Source organism: Coregonus lavaretus (assembly GCF_964263955.1).
Source record: "Coregonus lavaretus genome assembly, contig: HAP1_SCAFFOLD_2535, whole genome shotgun sequence".
Lineage (NCBI taxonomy): Eukaryota > Metazoa > Chordata > Actinopteri > Salmoniformes > Salmonidae > Coregonus > Coregonus lavaretus.
The window spans coordinates 56,078-79,545 of NW_028158110.1; the positions used below are offsets into that span (position 1 = coordinate 56,078).

The 23,468-nt window shown below is 43.1% G+C and overlaps 1 protein-coding gene across 1 annotated transcript in view; it reads left to right on the forward strand.

Moving 5' to 3' along the window:
- LOC311124414 (dedicator of cytokinesis protein 2-like) overlaps positions 1-22,744 on the forward strand; it is a gene marked incomplete at both ends in the record, with an annotated part of 47,619 nt that extends 24,875 nt beyond the window's left edge. The window contains 12 exons of the mRNA XM_084198569.1: positions 1,273-1,523; positions 1,794-1,892; positions 2,258-2,330; positions 2,505-2,608; positions 2,902-3,067; positions 6,259-6,356; positions 6,436-6,525; positions 7,035-7,135; positions 10,500-10,634; positions 19,319-19,427; positions 19,639-19,709; positions 22,638-22,744. Of these exons, the coding sequence (XP_084054695.1) occupies positions 1,273-1,523; positions 1,794-1,892; positions 2,258-2,330; positions 2,505-2,608; positions 2,902-3,067; positions 6,259-6,356; positions 6,436-6,525; positions 7,035-7,135; positions 10,500-10,634; positions 19,319-19,427; positions 19,639-19,709; positions 22,638-22,744 (1,404 nt within the window). The remainder of the gene's footprint in view (positions 1-1,272; positions 1,524-1,793; positions 1,893-2,257; positions 2,331-2,504; positions 2,609-2,901; positions 3,068-6,258; positions 6,357-6,435; positions 6,526-7,034; positions 7,136-10,499; positions 10,635-19,318; positions 19,428-19,638; positions 19,710-22,637) is intronic.
- Between the last annotated feature and the right edge of the window lie 724 nt (positions 22,745-23,468).

The window sequence follows — 23,468 nt, forward strand, 5'->3', positions numbered from 1 at the left end:
ATCTTTCTAGCTAATTTACATGCTGACGCTATGTTGCTCTTGGTGACCTCTGACTGTTTCAGCCTAACATCATTGGTGCCGACGTGGATAGCAATATACAGTGGGGAGAACAAGTATTTGATGAGTGGAGAACAGGAGGGCTTCTTAAAGAAAAACTAACAGGTCTGTGAGAGACGGAATTCTTACTGGTTGGTAGGTGATCAAATACTTATGTCATGCAATAAATAAAATTTAATTACTTAAAAATCATACAATGTGATTTTCTGGATTTTTGTTTTAGATTCCGTCTCTCACAGTTGAAGTGTACCTATGATAAAAATTACAGACTTCTACATGCTTTGTAAGTAGGAAAACCTGCAAAATCGGCAGTGTATCAAATACTTGTTCTCCCCACTGTACCTATGCTCTTTACAATCGCCAGTTTTTGCCTTAGCCAGCACCATCTTCAGATTAGCCTTTACGTCGGTAGCCCTGCCCCCTGGTAATCAGTGTATGATCGCTGGATGATTATTTTTAAGTCTAATATTGTGGGTAATGGAGTCGACAATGACTAGGGTTTTCAATTTGTCAGAGCTAATGGTGGGAGGCTTCGGTGGCTCAGACCCCGTAACAGGTGGAGGAGAGACCTGAGAAGGCTTGGCCTCTGACTCTGACTCGTTGCATAATGGGGAGAACAGGTTGAAGGTTTATGTCGGCTGAATGAGCGACACCGGTTGAGCATGCCGACAGCATTTCTTTCCAGAAGCCTTGAGAAAATTGTCCGGCGATGGGATTTATACTACTATCTGTACTTACTGGTGGCACAGATGCTGTTTTATCCTTTCCTACACTTACATTGCCCTTGCCTAACAATTGTGTCTGAAGCTGTGCTTGCAGCACGACTATCCTCACCATAAGGCGATAGTTCTCCTGTATATTATGAGTACAGCGACTGCAATTAGATGGCATAGTGTTTAATGTTACTACTTAGCTTCGGCTGATGGAGGTCCTGTAGAACCATGTCCAGATAAAGCGTCCGGGGTGAAAAAGTATAAAAATAAAAATAACTAAGACGTTGGTAAAATGTGTTAAATGAAGATAGATTAAACGCTTTAAAAAAAGTAAAAACCATCAAGTTTGGCAGGTAGCCAAGCACAAACAGTGTAGCACGGAGACAAGTGACACGCTCAAAACGGACTGTTGTTATTACAGTACTATTACTGAATGAACTCTTCATACTATTCCAACGACTGTATTGTCAATGCTTGCCCCCCCTCCCCCTCCTTCCTCCAGGTCTGTGGGTGACGATGAAGGCCCTGGTGGGTGACATCGTCCAGATCCGTAAGGAGTACCCGCACCTGGTGGACCGCAGCACGGTAGTTGCCCGTAAACTGGGCTTCCCAGAGATCATCATGCCGGGGGACATCCGGAACGACATCTACCTGACGCTGTGGACTGGGGACTTTGACAAGTACAACAAGACCAGCCAGAAGAACATGGAGGTCATCATGATGGTGTGCGACGAGGAGGGCAAGGCCGTGCCGGTGAGTTGGGGAGGGTGTGGGCGTGTCACACCAATATAAAAACTCTGTCACACAAACAGAACATCTCCTCACACTAACAGTATTACACCCATGGCCATCTGGAAGTAGCCAAGCAGGGATACTGCTTCAGCACTGTATCATACTTTGTATTTCATATGTCATATACTGTTTAGAGTTGTTTGGTTGGATGTATCTAGGCGGATGGGAATTAGTTGAATTGATTGTCGTCTCTCTCTTTTTGTCATCTCTCTCTTTCTGTCTGTCCTGTAGAACTCTATCTGTCTGGGAGCTGGGGATCGGCCGCTGAACGAATACAGATCTGTCATCTACTACCAGGTCAAACAACCACGATGGATGGAGACATTCAAGGTCAGTGTGGGTGTTTGATTATCTAGTTGTTGTATGCTTGTGCATGTTGATCAACTGTTGCCCTCTGTGTGTAATACTACAAACAGTCTGTTTAATATGTGGTGTAATACTGTAGGGCCCTGGCTTTGTGCATTCATATGACATAGCAAGATTTCATCCTGTATTTTAAGCCTTATCCAGAAATGGGAATTACACCGAAAATGAAAGCAATTGTCTGATGATGGTGCTGGACCATCTGACATAAAAAGAAAACTGGAAAGTTTGAGGAAAAAGTTTTAAATAAAGGTTAAAATCCAGTCATGTCACATGATTGCCCAAAACACAGGGCTCTTACAGAAGATGTAATGTTGTCCTCCGTCCTGCAGGTGGCCATCCCTCTGGAGGAGATGCATAGGAGCCACCTGCGCTTCATGTTCAGACACCGCTCCTCTCAGGAGTGTGAGTACACCCAACTCTGGCCTCCCATATCCTCACATTGCATTCTTACTTTCTTTACATCTGAGCTGAATGGACTGGAGTGGTAAAAGCAATGTGACAGGGAGCAAAGTCATTGCGTTCATCTACTAAATTAATTATCTTCGGTCTGTCTCCCCATCGTCTCTCTTTCTGTAGCTAAGGATAAGAGTGAGAAGAACTTTTCCATGGCGTTCGTTCGTCTGATGAAGCCGGATGGAACAGTGCTGCAGGATGGACTTCATGACCTGGTGGTCTTCAAGGTCAGAACTGAATCAACTCTGATTGACATAACTACAGAACTACTGAAAGAACTCATATTCATATGGAGAAATGAACCAGTACAGATTCACAGTCAAATAGCCAAAGGAACTGAACTATTATAGATTCACAGCTGAAACTGGAGAACTGAATCACGTCAGAGTCATAGCAAAATCACGAAGGATACTGAATTATTATAAATTCACAACTGACTGAATAGGCTAAACTAAATCATTGCAGATTCACTGCCAAATGAACTGGAATTATTGATCCCCCACCTCTTTCTCTCTCTCAGGGGGACAGTAAGAGGATGGAGGATGTGAACTCATACCTGTCCCAGCCCTCTACGGTTCAAAAGGGGGGGACACTGAGCCGCAGCAGTGTAGGAGGCCTGTCTGTCAGCTCCAGAGACAGCTTCACCATCTCAACCCTTGTCTGCTCCACCAAACTCACCCAGAACGGTGTGTGTGTATGTGGGGGGAGGGGTGGGGTGGGGTCTCAGAACAGACTGAGTATGTTCTAGATTAGAATAATGTGAGAGGGATGTCATAGTTTTGTCCTACACACACACACGCACAAACACACACACACACACACACAAACACACACACACACACACACACACACACACACACACACACACACACACACACACACACACACACACACACACACACACAACACACACACACAGTCAGGGTCTTGCAATACAGGTGCTGTGTAACAGCTGTTGGTGAGGAAGACAGTCCATCATTGTAATGATAACTGTGCTGCAGTATTAATCACCAGTCCAGATACAACACACACAAGTGCTAATTAAAAATGTTAAAACACAAACACACACACACACACACACACACACACACACACAGTCTTGTACAACTAACCTTCTGGGGACACACAATTCAGTCCCATTCAAAATCCTATTTTCCCTAACCCTAACCCTAACCCTAACCCTAACCCTAACCCTAACCCTAACCCTAACCTTAACCTACTTGGTCTCCACAAGTAGAGTTAAACACGTCCACACACACGTCCACACACACACACACACACACACACACACACACACACACACACACACACACACACACACACACACACACACACACACACACACACACACACACACACACACACACACAAACACACAAACACAAACACAAACACAAACACAAACACACACAACGTCATGCTGGGGAAAAATGTTATGCATGGAGGCCATTCAAATGTTCTCCTAGCGAGCAGTTTGAATTAAAAACAACACATTTGATTAACAAACCAGCTGTAAAATATTGTCAAACCAGCATTTGCCAATTCTTTGTTTTTGCTAACCATACCTTATAAATGTCACGAAATGTTACAACTAGCCCAAACTAGCGAAATCGCTAATATCGCTAGCTAGTACAACTTTGGCAGCTAGCTATATTAGCAATATCACATACTTTATTTTCTTTGAAAGACACTAGAGATCTGTAAATTACTTAGCGAATGCAAAGTCCCTGAGCCAAGCAGTTGCTTCTGCTGAGTTTGTGGATAGGACAGACTTAAAGAATGGGGTGCATGGTTTGCTCCACCCCACAGGCACTTAGGGGGCTTACTTTTTATGCCCCATCAGTGGAGGTTGGCGAGGCATGGGCTGTGGCCAGTCCTGAACCTATTGAGGGGGGACCACTCCTTCCTGGGGAGGTTGAAACCAGGAGGCTGTTGTGTGGGGGTAGTGATGAGGTGCTTATTTGTCAGGTCCAGTGACTCCCATTCTTGTGTCCATTTGTGTTGAAGTCGTCAGTGGGTGGGTCTTTCCAAATTGGCTTTCTTGAGGGGAGGCGTATCTTTGGTGGGTTGAGGATGTCCTCGTGGAGCGGTAGGTATGTGGCGTTGTAGACTTTTTCAATCATGTTGTGGGTAGTTTCGAGTCTCCGGATATGTGGAAGGGGGATGTTTGCCAGGACAGGGAGCCAGGGAAGCAGGGTGGATCGTAGTGTGCCAGTGATGATGCGCATGGTGGCGTTAAGCTGTGTGTCGACTCTGTTTGTGTGTGACGACCTTGACCAAACAGATGCACAGTACTCTGCTGCAGAGAATGAGATTGCTAGGGCTGAGGTACGAAGGGTTGTGGTTGCGGCGCCCCATGTTCAGCCAGCTAGTTTGGAGATCAAATACAATTTTATTTGTCACATGAATCATAAAAAACAGGTGTAGACTAACAGTGAAATGTTTACTTACCAACAATGCAGAGAGAAAAATATAAATATTCTAGAAAAAATTATAAATCAAGGAATAAATACACAATGAACAACAATAACATGGGGTACCAGTACCGAGTCGATGTGCAGGGGTACGAGGTAATTAAGGTATATATATATATATATACTGTAGGTAGGGGTAAAGTGACTAGGCAACAGGATAGATAATAAACAGTAGCAGCATCGTATGTATATGATTAGTCAAAAGAGTTTGTGCAAAAATGGTCAATGCAATGTCTAACAGCTATTTGGTGAATCAATGTCTCGCCAGATCACATCATTTATAATGAGGATTCTACATAACATAACCGAATATAACAGCATAGTATAAAGTTACTGTTAGACCAAAAACACCACCTAATTTCTTATGAGATTTTAGGATGATCAGCTGAATGGCCCCAAAAAAATCTAATGCGGCAAGAAGTCAATAGCGTGGTGCCACTAGGCAAAATATGTGGTTTGATTGAAACAAAATACAGGTATGGCTACCCCATAGTTGGTTCAAATTATCTGCTCGAATTCGCTCACGAAACCATAGATAGGCCAACACTGTAGGCCAGGGATCATCAACTAGATTCTGCCGCTGGGCGAATTCTTTGTGAGCGGATGGTCGGGGGGCTGGAACATAATTACAAATAATTTGTAGACTGCAAATTGACCGCAAGAAGCCCAAACATATATAATATTTGACTAAAACATTATAATTTCAAACCTTGCTTACATTTGTATATTATCATGTGTTTTTTTATTAAAAAAAATAAATAAATTGAAAACTTGTGGAGCGAAATTAAACCAAAATCAGCCCGCGGGCCGCCAGTTGGGGAACCCTGCTGTAGGCCTACATAATTCAGGAAGATCTAAATGCATATTCCCATGAAACTGAGATCAAATTATTGGCATGCAGTTTGGACATTTCAGCTCTAAAACGAAAAGTAGGCTATTATTATTCACGATTGACAGATAGCGTATTTTGAAATTAGGTATGCCCAATTTAGTGTTTGAGGGTTTTAAAAATCGAAACATTAATTGAGACAATATGTGTGGGCGTAGGCAGACATTGCATTTGAAGGATGCATTTTATGCATATTCTAAAATGACAATAGGCTACATCTGTCAGTACAAACTTTGATTGAGAAATGATGACATCATTGAAATTTTTTGGCAGCTCTGAAAAACAGCACTACACCACTGCAGCTAACTGAAGTTTCTGTGCTTAGGTTCTTGGGCTTCAAGCCCCCAGAACAATGAATGATTGATTAAATGATTGTTGCGGGTGTGCTGGCTGGGTTATGGAGAATCAATGACAGGTAGGCGGATTGATTGATGGATGGATAGATGGATAGATGGATGGATGGATGGATGGATGGATGGATTGATGGATGGTTTTCTTTCTTTCTCCTGCTCAGTGGGTTTGCTGGGTCTAATGAAATGGAGGACTCGTCCTGAGCTCCTCAAAGAAAACCTGGAGAAACTCAAGATCATCGACGGAGAGGAGGTTGTCAAGGTGTGTAAAATTTGTGTGTGTTATTTGTGTTTGTGTGTGTGTGTATGATCTCATGGCCTCTCCTCCCCTCCCTGTGTAGTTTCTCCAGGACACTCTGGATGCTCTGTTCACCATCATGATGGAACACTCCCAGACTGACGACTACGACATCCTAGTGTTCGACGCCCTGGTGAGTGTGTGGTGTGTGTGTGTGTGTTCTTGTCTCTGTCTGGTATTCTCTGTCACTCTTGTACCTTTTCTTTTCTCTGTCTGTCAGTCTGTCGCTGCATGTAGCTGTCTGTCTGTCGATCTCTGTCCATATGGCTCTGTCATTCTTCTTCTTAATAAACATGTCTTCCTGCTTGTTGCTTGTTCGTTTGTCTTTTTGCCAGTGAGGCACATCTCTCTCACCATATCAATCACAATGTGTATCCCTTCTTCTCTCTCCCGCTCTCTTTCTCTCTCTCTCTTGCTCTCTCTCTCTCTCTCTCTCTCTCTCTCTCCCTTTCTCTCTCTCTTGCTCTCTCTCTTTCTCTCTCTCTCTCTTTCTCTCTCTCTCTTGCTCTCTCACACTCTCTCTCTCTCTCTCTCTCTCTCTCTCTCTCTCTCTCTCTCTCTCTCTCTCTCTCTCTCTCTCTCTCTCTCTCTCTCTCTCTCTCTCTCTCTCTCTCTCTCTCTCTCTCTCTCTCTCTCTCTCAGATCTACATCATTGGTCTGATAGCAGACAGGAAGTTCCAGCATTTTAACACAGTGTTGGAGGCCTATATTAAACAGCACTTCAGCGCCACGCTGGCCTACAAGTCAGTACTACTTCCTGTGTCTAACCCCTCCTCTTCCTGTCCGCCTGTCTGCCAGTCTCACTGTCTCTCAGAAGCAGCCTCAGGAGTGGCTGAACTCCTCTTTCACATTCATAGTCAGATTGTGGAGGTAAAGCAGCAAGCTCTATCGATAATGACTCATCATGCCAAACTCATAATGACATTTCCACAGGAGATGATGTACACATTGTTTTTCCACTGTTGAGTGACAGTACATATAAAGTATGTCCTCATTATTATTCTGATTACAGATGATGGTAGGCCTCATGATGGTGCTGGGTTCAGGTAAACTGTCACTGTTGAAGTAGCTGTGCTGATGCTGGGTGTAGTGCATCAATCAGCGACAAAGGTGTCAGTGTGTTATTGTGAATGCTGTGTGCCTGTAGGTCATTAAATAAGTAGCCGGTTGCAGTAGAAGTTAATGGATGGATAAGCCAGGGTAAGGTGGATGACTAGACCATGGTATTTTACTCAAGGCTGGCCAGAATACTTATACTGGGCTCATTGAGTCTTAACTTCAAAACCCACTGGTTTACCCTCGCCTCTGCTACTCAGTTCAATTTCCATTGCTTTACAATGTACAATGTACATATTGCCTAAGCAGTATGTACTCTCTCTCGCTCATTCTCACTTTATCCCTCTCTCGTTCTCTCTTGACATTGCTCCCTGTTGCTCTCAAAATCACACACACTCCACCTCTCCCTCTCCTCTCTCTTTCTCTCCCTGCTCTCTCTCTCTCGCTCTCCCCGCCCTCGTCCCTCGTCCCCCCATCTCTCTCTCCAATCTGTGTTAAAACAGAGGATTCTCCCTCCTTTTTCTCATTGAGATAAAATCTATGTTTCAAGAGACCTGGTCCAACCACGACAGCAGCAGGGGGGAACAATGTTTCAGACAAATATTAGACACACTGTAACGACTTATAGACATAGACACACCATAACAAATTAAAATAAACATGTTTTGACGTAGACACAGATACAATTCAATTACAGAAACATACAAGCGTCATAGATTTTAAAAACCTAGCATATATACCACCCCATCAAGTCCTAATGACAATCACATTGTCACGATCGTTTACGGATGAGACGGACCAAGGCGCAGCGTGATAAGCGTACATATTTATTTAGTACTGAACACACAACAAAAACAACAAACAAACGATACGTGAAGTCCAAGGTAGACTACTAACATACCTATATGGAACAAGATCCCACACAGACTGGTGCCAAACGGCTGCCTAAGTATGGTCCCCAATCAGAGACAACAAACTACAGCTGCCTCTGATTGGGAACCACCCTGGCCAACATAGATCTACACGATCTAGAAACTCAAACATAGAAAACTAAACATAGAAACTACACACCCTGGCTCAACATTTAAGAGTCCCCAGAGCCAGGGCGTGACACACATTCCTCAGTAACATGTGAGTCAACCAAACTTTTAAACTCCTCCAAGGAAACAAGATCCTGGAGTTTCAAGCTGGTCTGGAGAGAATTTCAAGTCCACAGAGCTGAGTAGCTAAAACACCTTTTGCCATGATCCGTTCTGATTTTAGGAACCGTTAAAAGTAAGTAAGAGTGAGATCGCAACTGGTATTTATTTTCAGACCTTATCCAAGAAGAACAGAGATAAAGCTGCAGTTTTCCCAAAATGGCCTAATAGATCATAGTATACCAATGTTTAAGCCTACGTAAAGTCAACGAAGACCAGCCAACAGTACTATAGAGATCACAGTGGTGTGAAGTCCAGCCAACAGCACTATAGAGATCACAGTTGTGTGAAGACCAACCAACAGCACTATAGAGATCACAGTTGTGTGAAGTCCAGCCAACAGTACTATAGAGATCACAGTGGTATGAAGTCCAGCCAACAGCACTATAGAGATCACAGTGGTGTGAAGTCCAGCCAACAGCACTATAGATATCACAGTGGTGTGAAGTCCAGCCAACAGTACTATAGAGATCACAGTGGTGTGAAGTCCAGCCAACAGTACTATAGAGATCACAGTGGTGTGAAGTCCAGCCAACAGTACTATAGAGATCACAGTGGTGTGAAGTCCAGCCAACAGTACTATAGAGATCACAGTGGGGTGAAGTCCAGCCAACAGCACTATAGAGATCACAGTGGTGGTAGTGCTTGAGGTCTGCATATAAATTACATCACTGTAGTCCAAGACAGACAGGAATGTACACCATACCAGCTCTATTCTGGCCACAGAAGAAAAACAAGCCTTATGCCGGTAATAAAAACCTATTCTTAACTTGATCTTCTTTACTTGGTTCTCAACATGGTTAGTGAAGGTCAGCTTCTCATCCACCCAAACTCCCAGATATTTGTACGTCTTGACTTGCTCTATGGAATTTCCTTCCAAGGTAGAAATGACATGGTTTACCAACAAGCTCTCACAGTCTCACGTCAGAATTAGACATTCATTCATGTTTCTCAATCGTCAAATTTTGAAGTGGTTCCAAACGGCAAATTTCAATGTGTTTAAGGTTAGGCATTAACTCCGAATTTTTAAGGGTTAAGGTTTGGGATAGGCTTAAAACAAAAATCTCAAAAACAACTTTCTATCGTTGGATTCAAACATGCAACCTTTGGCACCAGAGGCAGACATGAGACTGTGAGAGTTAGTTGGAAAACCATGTCAATACTACCTACTTGAAGGTAACACCGCTCACTGTTGTCCCTACTGGTCGGTTTCCACGTCATCTTCCGACATCCTCAGACATGGATGGACGTCGAATACTGACTTGTATCACGGGTGACCTGGCTGGGTTTTCAGAGTGTTTAGCGTTGGAATATACCATTTATTTTGTTTTAGAGGAATTCAGAACAAGCTTAAAACCATACAGATTCTGTTGAATGATGTTAAAAACTGTTTGAGCTTCAAAAGCCAACTGCTGCCACTTGAGTAGAGAACAGTGTCATCCGCATAAAAATGTACATCAGCTGTCTCAATATATCTCTCTAAGGGGTCAAACAGAAGCTTAACCGGTGCTAGCCATGCCGTTATATAAAACTCTGTTGTCTAAATACGAGGCCACCCAATGTCATCCTCAGATTATTTTACACTTATGGACTTTTTTAGTCTTTATCCTTCTGAAAAAATCCAGACCGTTATAAAAGGACTGTTATTGTTTAAGAGGCTTTGATTGTTTTAATCCAGTTAGCCAACAAGACCATGCCCAATTTTGGGAACAGTATGGGACATAATCCTAGTCCTCTGGGCCCAGTGTGCTGTGGTGTGTGTGTGTTATGAAAAATGTAATTAACACTTTTAAATGAAGGTTTTCCTACTCTCTTTCTCTCCCTCTCCCCTTCTCCCCCTCCCCCCTCTCAGGAAGTTGATGTCGGTGTTGAAGAGGTATCTGGATGTGTCCAGTCGAGGGGAGCAGTGTGAAAACTACCTCCGCACCCTCAAAGCCCTGGAGTACATCTTCAAGTTCATCGTCCGCTCACGCATGCTCTACTCCCAGTGAGTCTGTGTGTATGTGCGCATGTGTGTGTGTGAGTGAGTGTAATCTAACTCTTAAAAGCATGCACACAGTCCACACACACACACACACACACACACACACACACACACACACACACACACACACACACACACACAGACAGACAGACAGACACATACACACACGGTCACACACTCTTCTTTACGCTCTTGTACATTACCTAGCTAATTCCCAAAGACAGCTTGCTCTGAAAGACGCTGATTGCAGCGCTACTGTTGCTCACAAGCATTGATGATGAAGTGCCGTTTTCAATGAACACTAATGACAAAGTAGACCCAGTGCTGAATGAGCAGCTGCGATAGAGGAGGGACGCTGCTATTCAGAGACTTATGATGCGTCAACTCTTCTGAAGGCTGCTCCATATGATAATCATAAACAACATTAATAATAACATCACATAATTTGATCCTGACAGATTAGTAGCAGAACACAAGCAAATCTCTAAGTGCCTTGTCTGTGTTGCTTGTTTCGGGAAGTGTGTGCTGTGTGATTATCTAGTGGCCTGTCAATTTGTTTTAGAAACCATATGCAGTGCATGTGTACTGATCACTGTTCTCCCTGGAGGGATGCTAGAACAATTGATTGCTCCAGCCCTCCTCTCAGGTCTGCCAAACTACTTAAAAGAAAGTTGAAACTTTCTGAATTTCAAGTCTACATCACTCTTCCCATATAGGTAGCCTAGTCAGATACTCAGTATTCAAGAGCAGAGCATGCAGTACTGTGCTGTAGACTCATCTGTAGTACCATTAATGTCCTACACTCATCAATGACTTATCAGTTTGAATCTGAAATTTCTCAAGTCCTATAAGATAACTCTGATTTCTATGAGTAGAGAATGTATTAGATGTTCTCTCTCTCTCGGCCCTATCCCTTCTTTCTTTAACCTTGCTTTTACCTTTCTTTCCCTTCTATAACTTTCTTCCGGCCTCAGTAACACCTCTTTATTTATCCATCTTTGTTTTTCTCACCCGCCTGTTTTTTGCTATCCATCTAGCCTCTGCTCCCTCCCTCCTCCCATCCATCTGGTGTGAGTAGAGCATTAGTGTTGTTGTCCCATGGGTGGTGAATGGAGCATGGTTAGCGGTAGAGTTACAGTAGCAATCAGGGTGAGCAGGGTTAGGGTCAGCTTCTGGTCCCAGGCTGTTCTCTGATAGGGCTCATAGGGCTTTAGGCCCAGGATTATGAGGCCTACTCTACTGTACAGTCCACTCTACCACTTATCTACAGGAGCCTGCAGGGATAAAAGGGTGCAGAGGTCCAGACAGGAACAGGGCAACTGGGGTCAGAAATATCTGCTATTTATCAGTATGTGTTCTGTTGCGTATATGTACGTTGTGTCGTTGGGATAGGGTTAGCATAGGATTGCAGTGTGTGTACCCTGTATGTGTCTGTCATGATTTTCTGTGGTGGAGTCTCAAATATATACTGTATATAGTGTGTGTGTACGTGCATGTGTGCATCATAGCTATGTCCATTGTTTGTGCATGTGCGTGTGAGTGTCTGTGTGTCTGTGTGTCTGTGTGTTTGTGTGTGCACTCAGCCACACAGGGGGATTATGGAGGACAATGCTTTAGTAATCACAATGCCACCCGGAGCACTAAGAGTCCTGTGGTAATACCCCTGCAAATTGGCTCCAAGTGATTTTCTATTTTGGAAATCTGTTCTAAAGTATTCCCACGCATAATAGAGAGATACAGTGCCTTCAGAAAGTATTCATACCCCTTGATTTATTCCCCAAAAAATGTGTGTTAGAGCCTGAATTCAAAAAGGATTAAATATATTTTTTCTAAACACAATACCCCATAATGACAAAGTGAAAACATGTCTTTATACATTTTTGCTAATAAAAATAATAATAATAACATAAATAATTATTTACATAAGTATTCAGACCTTTTGCTATGAGACTCGAACTTGAGCTCAGGTGCATCCTGTTTCCATTGATCATCCTTGAGATGTTTCTACAAATTGAGTCCACCTGTGGTCAATTCAATTGATTGTACATGATTTGGAAAGGCACACACCTGTCTATATAAGGTCCCACAGTTGACAGTGCATGTCAGAGCAAAAACCAAACCATGAGGTCAAAGGAATTGTCCATAGAGCTCCGAGACAGAACTGCGTCGAGGCACAGATCTGGGGAAGGGTACCAAAACATTTCTGCAGCATTGAAGGTCCCCAAGAACACAGTGGCCTCCATCATTCTTAAATGGAAGAAGTTTGGAACCACCTCTTCCTAGAGCTGGCCGCCCGGCCAAACTGAGCAATCGGGGGAGAAGGTCCTGACCAAGAAGCGGATTGTCACTCTGACAGAGCTCCAGAGTTCCTCTGTGGAGATGGGAGACCTTTCAGAAGGAAACCATCTCTGCAGCATTCCACCAATCAGGCCTTTATGGTAGTGGCCAGACGGAAGCCACTCCTCAGTAAAAGGCACATGACAGCCAACTTGGAGTTTGCCAAAAGGCACCTAAAGGACTCTCAGACCATGAGAAACAAGATTCTCTTGTCTGATGAAACCAAGATTGAACTCTTTGGCCTGAATGCCAAGCATCAAGTCTGGAGGAAACCTGGCACCATCCCTATGGTGAAGCATGGTGGTGGCAGCATCATGCTGTTGGTTTGTATTTCAGGGACTGGGAGACTAGTCAGGATCGAGGGAAAGATGAACGGAGCAAAGTACACAGAGATCCTTGATGAAAACATGCTCCAGAGCACTCAGGACCTCAGACTGGGGCGAAGGTTCACCTTCCAACAGGACAACGACCCTAAGCACACAGCCAAGACAACGCCGGAGTGGCTTCGGGACAAGTCTCTGAATGTCCTTGAGTGGCCCAGCCAGAGCCCGGACTTGAACCCGATCGAACATGTCTGGAGAGATCTGAAAATAGCTGTGCAGCGACGCTCCCCATCCAACCTGACAGAGCTTGAGAGAATCTGCAGAGAAGAATGGGAGAAACTCCCCAAATACAGGTGTGCCAAGCTTGTAGTGTCATACCCAAGAAGACTTAAGGCTGTAATCACTGCCAAAGGTGCTTCAACAAAGTACTGAGTAAAGGGTCTGAATATTTATGTAAATGTTATCTTTCAGTTTTTTATTTTTAATACATTTGCTAAAATTAAAAACAAAACCTGTTTTTGCTTTGTTATTATGGGGTATTGTGTGTAGATTGATGAGGATTTTATTTTTTAAAGTCCATTTTAGAATAAGGCTGTAACTTAACAATATGTGGAAAAAGTCAAGGGTTCTGAATACTTTCCGAATGCACTGTATAAGGAAATCATAGTTGAAATAATTTCATTATGCCCTAATCTGTGGAAAACAGATATGCATTTGTTGGTCACAGGTATCTTTAAAAAAAAGGTAGGGGCGTAGATCTGAAAACCAGTCAGTATCTGGTGAGAACACCAGTTCACTCCTTCGCATAGAATTAATCAGGATGTTGATTGTGGCCTTTGTAATGTTGTCCCACTCTTCAATGGCTGTACGAAGTTACTGGATATTGGCAGGAACTGGAACATGCTGTCGTACACGTCAATCCAGAGTATACCAAACATGCTCAATGGGTAACATGTCTGTTGAGTATGCAGGCCATGGAAGAACTGGGACCTTTTCAGCTTCCAGGAATTGTGTACAGATCCTTATGACATGGGGCCGTGCATTAACATGATGAAACATGAGGTGATGGAGGCTGATGAATGGCACGTCAATGGGCCTCAGGATCTTGTCACGGTATCTCTGTGCATTCAAATAGCCATCGATAAAATGCAATTGTGTTCGTTGTCCGTAGCTTATGCCTGCCCATACCATAACCCAACCGCTATCATGGGGCACTCTGTTCACAACATTGACATCAGCAAACTGCTCGCCCACAATAATAATAATATGCCATTTAGAAGACGCTTTTATCCAAAGCGACTTACAGTTATGCGTGCATACATTTTTTTTGTGTATGGGTGGTCCCGGGGATTGAACCCACTACCTTGGCGTTACAAGCGCCGTGCTCTACCAGTTGAGCTACAGAGGACCACAACCGCCATACACGCTGTCTGCCATCTGCCCGGTACATTTGAAACTGGGATTCATCCGTGAAGAGCACACTTCTCCAGCGTGCCAGTCGGTTATGGAGCCGAACTCCAGTCAGGTTAAGACCCTGATTATGACGACAAGCCAGCAGATGAGCTTCCCTGAGACGGTTTCTGACAGTTTGTGCAGAAATTCTTTGGTTGTGCAAACCCACACTTTCATCAGCTGTCCGGGTGGCTGGTCTCAGACGATACCGCAGGTAAAGAAGCCGGATGTGGAGGTCCTGGGCTTGCATGGTTACACGTGGTCTGCGGTTGTGAGGCCGGTTGGACGCACTGCCAAATTGTCTAAAGCGACGTTGACGGCGGCTTATGGTAGAGAAATTAACATTCAATTCCCTGGCAACAACTCTGGTGGACATTCCTGCAATCAGCATGCCAATTGCACGCTCCCTCAAAACATGAAACATCTGTGTCGTTGTGTGACAAAACTGCCATTTTAGAGTGGCCTTTTACTGTCCTCAGCACAAGGTGCACCTGTGTAATGAGCATGCTGTTTAATCAGCTTCTTAATATGCCACACCTGTCAGGTGGATGGATTGTCAAATTTGTGCACAACATTTGAGAGAACAAGCTTTTTGTGCATATGGAACATTACTGGGATCTTTTACTTCAGCTATTGAAACATGGGACCAACACTTTACATGTTGCTTTTATATTTTTGTTTAGTATACCTCCATATACACTGTGTACAAAACATTATGAACACCTGCTCTTTCCGTGACATAGACTGACCAGGTGAATCCAGGTGAAAGCTATGGTCCCTTATTGATGTCACCTGTTAAATTCACTTCAATCAGTGTAAATGAAGGGATGGAGACAGGTTAAAGAAGTAGTTTTAAGCCTTGAGACATGGATTGTGATCCCAGTAAGTAATAGATTTGTGCCAGTACAGAGGGATAAGGTAACGAGTTATGCTTCAGTAAGGTTGTCTTCTTAGAAATGTTTATCAACTGCACTGCAGAAATGGAAAGTAAATAACAGAAAATAGATGCTGTGGTGGCAGCTGCAGAGAGGTATTTGGGTATACGAGATTTGACTTCAGAAGAGTTACAGGGTGTGTTGAGGGGTGGTGTCCTGTCCTCCCAGGCTGTTGGCATGGGAAGGAGCAGATAGGGTCAAAGTAGTGGAATGGGGTAGTGGGTTTAGGTGGCAACTGCAGAGAAGTACCTGGGTGTATGGGATTTTACTGCAGAAGAGTTAATGGGATGGTGACTTATATTTTTTATGAAATAGTGGTATATACAGTTGAAGTCGGAAGTTTACATGCACTTAGGTTGGAGTCATTAAAACTTGTTTTTGAACCACTCCACACATTTCTTGTTAACAAACTATAGTTTTGGCAAGTCGCATGCCACAAGTAATTTTTCCAACAATTGTTTACAGACAGATTATTTCACTTATAATTCACTGTATCACAATTCTAGTGGGTCATAAGTTTACATACACTAAGTTGACTGTGCCTTTAAACAGCATGGAAAATTCCAGAAAATGATGTCATGGCGTTAGAAGCTTCTGATAGGCTAATTGAACGTCATTTGAGTCAATTGGAGGTGTACCTGTGGATGTATTTCAAGGCCTACCTTCAAACTCAGTGCCTCTTTGCTTGACATCATGGGAAAATCAAAAGAAATCAGCCAAGACCTCAGAAAAAAAATTGTAGACCTCCACAAGTCTGGTTCATCCTTGGGAGCAATTTCCAAACGCCTGAAGGTACCACATTCATCTGTACAAACAATAGTACGCAAGTATAAACACCATGGGACCACACAGCCGTCATACCGCTCAAGAAGGAGACGCGTTCTGTCTCCTAGAGATGAACGTACTTTGGTGCGAAAAGTGCAAATCAATCCCAGAACAACAGCAAAGGACCCTGTGAAGATGCTGGAGGAAACAGGTACAAAAGTTTCTATATCACAGTAAAATGAGTCCTATGTCGACATAACCTGAAAGGCCGCTCAGCAAGGAAGAAGCCACTGCTCCAAAACCGCCATAAAAAAGCCACTACGGTTTGCAACTGCACATGGGGACAAAGATCGTACTTTTTGGAGAAATGTCCTCTGGTCTGATGAAACAAAAATAGAACTGTTTGGCCATAATGACCATTGTTATTTTTGGAGGAAAAAGGGGAAGGCTTTGCTTGGTCGCAAATGGGTCTTCCAAATGGACAATGACCCCAAGGATACTTCCAAAGTTGTGGCAAAATGGCTTAAGGACAACAAAGTCAAGGTATTGGAGTGGCCATCACAAAGCCCTGACCTCAATCCTATAAAACATTTGTGGGCAGAACTGAAAAAGCGTGTGCGAGCAAGGATGCCTACAATCCTGACTCAGTTACACCAGCTCTGTCAGGAGGAATGGGCCAAAATTCACCCAACTTATTGTAGAAGGCTACCCAAAACGTTTGACCCAAGCTAAACAATTTAAAGGCAATTCTACCAAATACTAATTGAGTGTATGTAAACTTCTGACCCACTGGGAATGTGATGAAAGAAATAAAAGCTGAAATAAATCATTCTCTCTACTATTATGCTGACATTTCACAATCTTAAAATAAAGTGGTGATCCTAACTGACCTAAAACAGGGAATTTTTGCTAGGATTAAATGTCAGGAATTGTGAAAAACTGAGTTTAAATGTATTTGGTTAAGGTGTATGTAAACTTCCGACTTCAACTGTAGTTGTAGGGTTAGTTGGTGGTTAGTCTGTAAGGAACAGGAATAATGAAGAGAACTTAATGTAGGTAGGTCGTGACTGGCCTCACACTTTAGTACAATAGGTGGCGGTGTATGCACCTTTAAGTTGGATGTGATCTGCCAACCCAATCACGAAGAAGAAGTCATGGATTGTGTATGTGTGCCATTCAGAGGGTGAATGGGCAAGACAAAACATTTCAGTGGTTTTTCACGCTCAACAGTTTCCCGTGTGTATCAAGAATGCTCCACCACCCAAAGGACATCCAGCCAACTTGACAGAACTGTGGGAAGCATTGTAGTCAACATGGGCCAGCATCCCTGTGGAACGCTTTCGACACCTTGTAGAGTCCAGGCCCCGATGAATTGAGGCTGTTCTGAGGGCAAAAGGGGGTGCAACTCAATGTTAGGAAGGTGTTCGTAATGTTTTGTACACTCCGTGTATACTTCCATTAATTTTTTTAACTGGTACTGGGCTACCTTCAGACAAATCTTTTGAGGCTTGTGGGCATCCTAGAGCAAAACAACCGACATGTTCGTGAGAGTCTCACAATTCCATATTGGTGTGTAGCCCAAACTGTTTGGACACTACACACATTTTCGTGAGAAGACCGATTGTCTCCGGGTCTGGCAAACACCACTGTAGCTTGACCACCTTCCACCGCAGATGCAGAAGGCCGCCATTGGCAGATGCGGTGGATTGAAACGCAGCCCATGCAAAACAGATTGTTCTAGTTTAAACAGATGGATTTTAATTGGGATTTTTCTAATATGCTAATTAGATTTCCGCAGGGGACATCGACTCTATTATTGCCCACAGTCCATGCAACTTATTATGTGACTTGACAAGCAAATGTTTTCTCCTGAACTTATTTAGGCTTGTAATAACAAAGGGGTTGAATACTTATTGACTCAAGACATTTCAGCTTTTCATTTGTAATTAATTTCTAAAAACATCATTCCATTTTGAATGTGACACAAAATCCCTATTTAATTTTAAATTCAGGCTGTAACACAACAAAATGTCAAGGGGTGTGAATACTTTCTGAAGGTGCTGTATATCATATAGAAATGTAAGCAATGTTTGAAATGGTTATGTTTTAATCAAATATTATATATGTTCAGGCTTCTTGTGGTCAATTTGCAGTCTACAAATTATTTGTAATTATGTTCCGGCCCCCTGACCAGCCGCTCAAGAAAAAGTCGTCCCGCAGCTGAATCTAGTTGATGATCGCTGCTGTAATCCTCCCCCACCCCAACACCCACAACCCGTACTGTAATTAAAATCTACCACAGAATTACAGTGAAACAGGAGGAGACGGAAGAGGAATGGAGAACAGGGGAGGAAGAGCGAGACGAAAGGAGAGTAATGAGAAGACATTAGTTACAAGGGTAGGGATAGATAGAGTAGTTTAACAAAGAATATAAAGGGAGGAGTAGACAACTATAGGGATTGTGATGTGTTGTTGGGGATACAGGATGAAAGAAGATACCAAATGAAACACTTGGCCTAGCTTTATATTCAGAGACAGTATGCAGCAGTAACTGGTAGAGCTTATGTACTGTAAAGTCTCTGTCTAGTTTGACATAGCCTCCATGTGACCTAGCCTCCTGACTCCCGCCATTTCTCCCAACAACAACCAACTAGAACTACTTAAGTCCTTAAAAGTATTCGTTACCCCAGAAAAGAAAGAAAAAGGAGCACTTGTGTCTGTATCTGATCTGAGTACATTTTAGGGACAAACAAACAGGCTTATATAATAAGGCTGAAGCGTGTTTGGGTACACCTTCACTTTTTAAATCCTGCTTGAGACATTAACCGTGCCCCCTCTCTTCCTCTTTCTTCCTGTTTTCCTCTCTTCTCTCCAGGCTGTATGAAGGGAAGGAGCAGAAAGAGTTTGAGGAGTCTCTTCGGAGACTCTTTGAGTCCATCAACAAACTGATGACGAGTGACTTCAACACAACAGTCTTACTGCAGGTAAACAATCTCACTTCACTACATCTCTCCTCCTCTACTCTCCTAACTCTCTACAGTAAATCTCACTGTCTCACCATCTTTTTTTCTCTTGCTCATTTATTGATATGACCTCATTGTCCTAATTTCAGGTTTTATTATTCTTTCCCATCCATATGCATGTCTCTCTCTCCCTCTCCCTCTCTTTGCCTCTGTCTCTTGTCTCTCTCTCCAGGTAGCTGCTCTGAAGTACCTACCCGCAGTCTTGCAGGATGTGGAGACAGTGTTTGACGCCAAACTCCTGAGGTTAGTGCTATCCTCCACCCCCTCCACAGGAAGAGAAAATAGAACCGCTGTCAACATCGCTCAGGCCCTTCCCAGGATGCAATGTGAAGTGAAGTGTCTCTCACCTCAGTCACCTGTTCTTAACGTCCCCCAACATCCCCTCTGACCCCCTGTCCCTCTGGCTGATAACTGTCTCATAACGTTGTCTCCACAAAAACACAACAAAACAACCCAGTCTAAAACACTGTCTCTGTCTCCCAGCCCTCTATCAAGGTCACAACCTTATTTCCCAGATCTCTTTAACTCACAGTGACTCGTCATATCTTCCATTAACCTTTCATTAACCCCTCAAAGACAGACAGCCTTGCCTTTACAGTACCCATAATGAACAGAGATATGACTCTTTACCACATCCCCAGACCTTTTAGCTTTATAATCGAATGGGTCTAGAGTCTCTTTATGGCAGACAGACAGTTGGTTCCAGCAAACCACAACGTCTTTATTTCTGGCCTGACCTTCCTGTGACCTGTGTCTGAGACTAGTCTCTCTGAGGTGAGTGTGTGTGGGTGGGTATTTTTGTGGGTGTGTGGAACTCTGTTCAGGCAGTCCAAACCTGTCTGGTCTGTTGAATCTCTGGAGTGGTTGAGTGTCAACACGATGTCATTGAGGTGTTACCTAAAACACCTGGCCACCTGCACCAGAATGATAGTGGCAAGAGCAGACCAAACACATACGCACACACAATCAAGGTGATGTACTGTAGACACAACAAACCACAAACAATAACATAATCTAAACATCTAAACAGTGACTCTAGGAAGAGATGCCCTAAAGATATTAATGGTAATATTTTCAACTGTTATGAGGTTGCCCATGTTGATATTTCAACGCTTTATTGCAGTGCCCTGGGTCATTATGGGAGAGCCATATTTTTGGTTTAATAAATGAACACAAACAACCAGCAGTTCCGCACCCAGGAGGGTTTGGACGTGGGACTCTGTAGGACAGACAGCCTTATATAATACAATAACATGATATTTCAATTTGTAATTAGATTGAAATTAGAGAGCCTGGTTAGCATGCAATGCACCACGGAAAAGCTCCCTCTACTGTCTAAAAAAAGAAAAGTGGTTGGCATTATCATTTAATTTGTTGTTCATCTAGCTAATGAAAGTACTGTATCAACCACATTAATAAATCCATCTAAGGAGGAAATACGGAATGGATGGCCCCATGCTCAATCTCCCTAAGAAGCTGCCGAGGCTTTGTAACTGGCTCATTTAATTCTTATTTGATTGGATTCCGGGCTGAGGGTGACACCAACTTGTCTCGACATTAGTGTCCGTCGCTAGTTCGCTAGTTTGGCTCATCTGTTTTCATAAGGCCTAGCTAGGGTATGTCCCAAATGGCAGCCTATAATGGCACCCATTCCCTATATACCCTGGTCAATAGTAACTCTGTGGGGGGGATGTGTTAGGAAGGTGTTCTTAATGTTTTATACACTCAGTCAGTGGTGGAAAAAGTACCCAAAAGTAAAGAAAATGACTCAAGCACAAGTTAAAGTCACCCAGTAAAAGACTACTTGAGTTAAAGTCTAAATGTATTTGGTTTTAAATATACTTAAGTATCAAAAGTAAATGTAATCTCAAATAAACTTAAGTATCAAAAGTAAAAGTGTAAATCATTTCACATTCCTTATATTAAGCAAACCAGACGGCACAATTTTCTTGTTTTTAAAATGTATGGATAGCCAGGGGCACACTCCAACATGCAGACATATTTTACAAATGAATAATTTGTGTTTAGTGAGTGCCAGATCAGCGGCAGCAGGGATGACCAGGTATGTTCTCTTGATAAGTGCGTGAATTGGACCATTTTCCTATCCTGCTAAGCATTCAAAATGTAACAAGTACTTTTGGGTGTCAGGGAAAATGTATGGAGTAAAAAGTACATTATTTTCATTAGGCAGGTAGTGTAGTAAAAGTAGTCAACAATACCAATAGTAAAGTACAGATACCCCAAAAAACTACTTAAGTAGTACTTTAAAGTATTTTAATTTTAGTACTTTACACCGCTGCCCTCAGTGTATTATTGAACTCAGTGGATTTAATTTGTTATGGTATTCAAGCTGTTTTTACCATCCAGGTAACTGTCGCTTTTGCGGAGAGATCGTTTTTCTAAACTAAAACTCATAAAGAACTACCGAAGAAGCATTAGGCTCACCGTCTGATAGGCGCTTTTGTAACCTGAGTAAACTACACTCATTGCACTGGCGCCATCGTAGCCTTGACCACAGCATTTGTTCACCGATTTCCATTTGCTTTCAATCAGTTTAATTTGTTATTTTTCAAGACCTGAGGCCCTTTTTCAGTTACATTCTGAAGCCCAAGACAAAAACCACTTCGTTTCCTACTACATATGGAAATTAAAAAGGTTTATGAATGACTTTTTGGAGGGTTACTGTGAAAATTATTTGACTGTAACCCTCTGCGGGGGTGTCCAACAACCCAGTGGGGATAGGGTACCATTTGGGACACAGCTGTAGTTTCTGTGCTGTGTATCTGTATCTCTTCTTTCCCGAGCCTGCTCAGGTCCGAATGGCAGTTAACGTCTGGTTCTGAATAACACGTGTCATTTCAGCTGCTTAAAATACCTGATTCAATAAAATATTAAACAAATGCGTTGAAAAACAAGAAAATAATATCACTCTACATGGAATTAACCATGTGCTACGTATTTACAATTGAAATGAAAGTGTTTTATTACAACTGTAGCTAGAGACTTTATCACTCTTCTAGCCTTGCTGAACAATTGATCTAATTCTCCACTTCCCCATCCTCTCTCGCCCTTTCCCTTCATTTCTCTTTCTCTCTCTTTCTCCCTTTACCCTCTCTCCACACCCCCTCCCTCCCCCTCTTCCTCCCTCCATGCCTCCTTTCCTCTCTCCAGTCAGTTGCTGTATGAATTTTACACCTGTATCCCTCCTGACAAGCTGCAGAAACAGAAGGTGGCCTCCATGACCGAGATCGTCAGCAGCAAACTCTTCCAGAAGCAGGGTAAGACTAACCTCCATGCTAGACAACTGACCAATGACTGACCTCTATGTTAACTACCATAGGAGCAGCTAACCAATCACACACCTCATCTAGTAAGAGGTTAAAACTAGGCCTATTTGGGTAGATGGAGAAGGGTCTGCCCAATATCAGTTGAGAGGTCATACAACCTTGACTATTATGAGAACAAGTGTTCTCTGAAGCATCCTACATCACCATTTAAACACACTACAACCTCACTTCACTCCCCTCCTTCCCTCCACTCAGAACCTAAATTATTATGAAGGCCTAACTGGCTTGTAGTGGTGTGATAAGTGGCCAATCAGCTTCCTAAGTGGCCCCCAGTCAGATTGATGGAAGACTCTGGGTGCTACTGTTCTCTAATTGGCTCCTGATAAGTGGGAGAGCTGTCGCCACAGCGCCAGTCACAACTGACAGATTGCTATTGTTGTCATGGCTCCCCACTCCGCTGTTTGTTTTTAAACTGATATCTGAATGAATATGTTAGCGAGCGAGAGAGATCAGAGAGAGAGAAAGCAGATGGAGAGAGAGAGAGACCAGCAGCAGCAGAAGAGGCTTGTTGGCAGTTAGACAGACACCTATCCCCCCTTCGCCCCTAACACCCCCATCCTCTCTCCTCCCTGCTCCTCACTCCCTGGCCCGTCTTTGTTTTCGGGTGACAGATGCTTTTGTAACTGGGGTGTGTGTGTCTGTGTGTGTTTGTTTT